At 56.4% G+C, this 1967-nt stretch overlaps 1 protein-coding gene across 1 annotated transcript; it reads left to right on the top strand.

Annotated features, from left to right (window-relative positions):
- Positions 1-279: 279 nt before the first annotated feature.
- GNI_169100 (hypothetical protein) lies at positions 280-1930 on the top strand (the record flags this gene model as incomplete). The annotated part of the gene is made up of 1 exon (XM_011134952.1): positions 280-1930. A coding segment is annotated over one exon (1651 nt), but the record flags the coding sequence as incomplete, so codon positions are not given.
- Between the last annotated feature and the right edge of the window lie 37 nt (positions 1931-1967).

Genomic DNA, 1967 nt, shown 5'->3' with positions numbered 1-1967 from the left:
AGTGGTCCCCCTTACCGTAGTGGTCCCCGTGACCGTAGTGGTCCCCCTTACCGTAGTGGTCCCCGTGACCGTAGTGGTCCCCCTGACCGTAGTGGTCTTTGTGACCGTATTCATTTGAAACTCTTGCAGGCAAGGGCAAATTTTCTTTGGTTGCCGATGCTGATTGTCCTGGCCAGGAGAACAACATACAGGCGGACTGGATGACAGGTGAGTCCCCCTCCCCTGATGTGCGTCCTTCCCCCCCCCCCCCTCTCTTGATTTATCTTCTCCCGTTTGTAGCCATTGTGTCATTTCTGTATTACGGTCTGAACGATCCGTTGAGAGATGTGTTAAAACACCACGATTGTTTGGACCAGAACAGTTGTTGGTTGTGTGAGTTATTGTACACATTTGAGAACTTGGATCAGTCCCGAGCAGAGGGTCGTGGACAGCCGATCAGCATTGCTGGGTTAATGGGTAGCTTGTTGGAGGTGCAGCCGATGTGTTCGGTGGCGGCAAGCTTGTTGGAGGGTAGTAGTGATGGAGACTTACAGCGTGATGCGCCACATGGTTTGGTGAGTCGGAAGCTGTACAGGAGAAGTGCGCGGAATGCGACCCCATTATTAGCTGAGGCGTACAAGAATGATGTAGTTCAAATATTCCATCCACCAGACCCCGGCTATCGTATGGACCCCGGATATCGACTAGAACCTGGTTACAGATTGGATCCCGCTTGTTATCAGATATCGACCGGACATCGACATGACCCCGGATATCGACAGGACCCCGGATACCCCGTACAACGGTATCAAATAAACCCCGGATACCGTTCCGATACAGTCACAGAACCCTCACTCACCAAACCAAGCCCCAACCATGGAGCCAACGGCGACGGAGAGTACTCCATACTCCGAAATGAATCCCATCCAGGAGCGCAAAACCGACTACGCAGCGACGCACCACCCTTTAGACGTTACAGCGAAACAAGTCAAGATACAGAACAACCTATTGGAGGGGAGCCAGTTCAGGACGGAACAGTGCAGAATGATAAGGACCCAGCCCCGGAAGGTGTAGCTTCGGAAAAGAAGCCAGACCGAGCATGGGAGGCAGATCCAGCAAAGGAAGCTGACAACGACCGCGACGACGTTGAGGACTCCGACCTCGAAGATGCGGATAGACTGGGCCTTGAAGACACTGACCGAGATGAGAATACGGATCGAGATGAGAATACGGATCGAGATGAAAATACGGATCGAGATGAGAATACGGATCGAGATGAGGATACAGATCGAGATGAGGATACAGATCGAGATGAGGATACAGATCGAGATGAGGATACAGATCGAGATGACGGGGGGCAACAGACTGCTGTTGGACATGCCCTGGATGGGTCAGCTGCAGGGCCAGCTGCTGATCGACTAGATGTGAAACCGCAGGACCCGCCACGCCAGACGAGCGAGGAAACCTTCAGGGCCAACGCGGAGACTTTCCGTCCGGGGGCCGCGGCCCACGGAACAGGGGCTTACGGTGGGTCGGCTTACAGCGGCGGGTCGGCTTATGGCGGAGGGCCGGCTTATAGCGGAGGGCCGGCTTATAGCGGAGGGCCGGCTTATGGCGGAGGGCCGGCTTATGGCGGAGGGCCGGCTTATGGCGGAGGGCCGGCTTATGGCGTAGGGCCAACGTTTTCGGCGAATACTTTTCGTGCAAATGCGGAGACCTTCCGACCGAGCGGTGAGGCGTATTTCCGTCGCGGTCCGAGGGAGGCGAAGCGAGGGAATGAGGCGGTGCCAAGTACGATGCTGCCGGCAATGAATATGGCGGCTTTCGATCCTTATCATCCAGGTAGCGGCTACCGTACGGCATACCCCGGTGGCGGCGGCTACGTGGCTACCAGCGGGCCTGCTACCCTCTACTCCGGCTCTGCAGCGGGCGGGACAGCGTACCGTTACGGGTACCCGGCAAACGGCTACGAGTCGGCGGCTGCAGCC

The sequence above is a fragment of the Gregarina niphandrodes genome, assembly GCF_000223845.1.
Source record: "Gregarina niphandrodes unplaced genomic scaffold scaffold00056, whole genome shotgun sequence".
In the NCBI taxonomy this organism is placed as follows: Eukaryota; Apicomplexa; class Conoidasida; order Eugregarinorida; family Gregarinidae; genus Gregarina; species Gregarina niphandrodes.
Note: the sequence above shows the minus strand (reverse complement) of the source record. Positions and strands in the feature narration are given on the sequence as shown.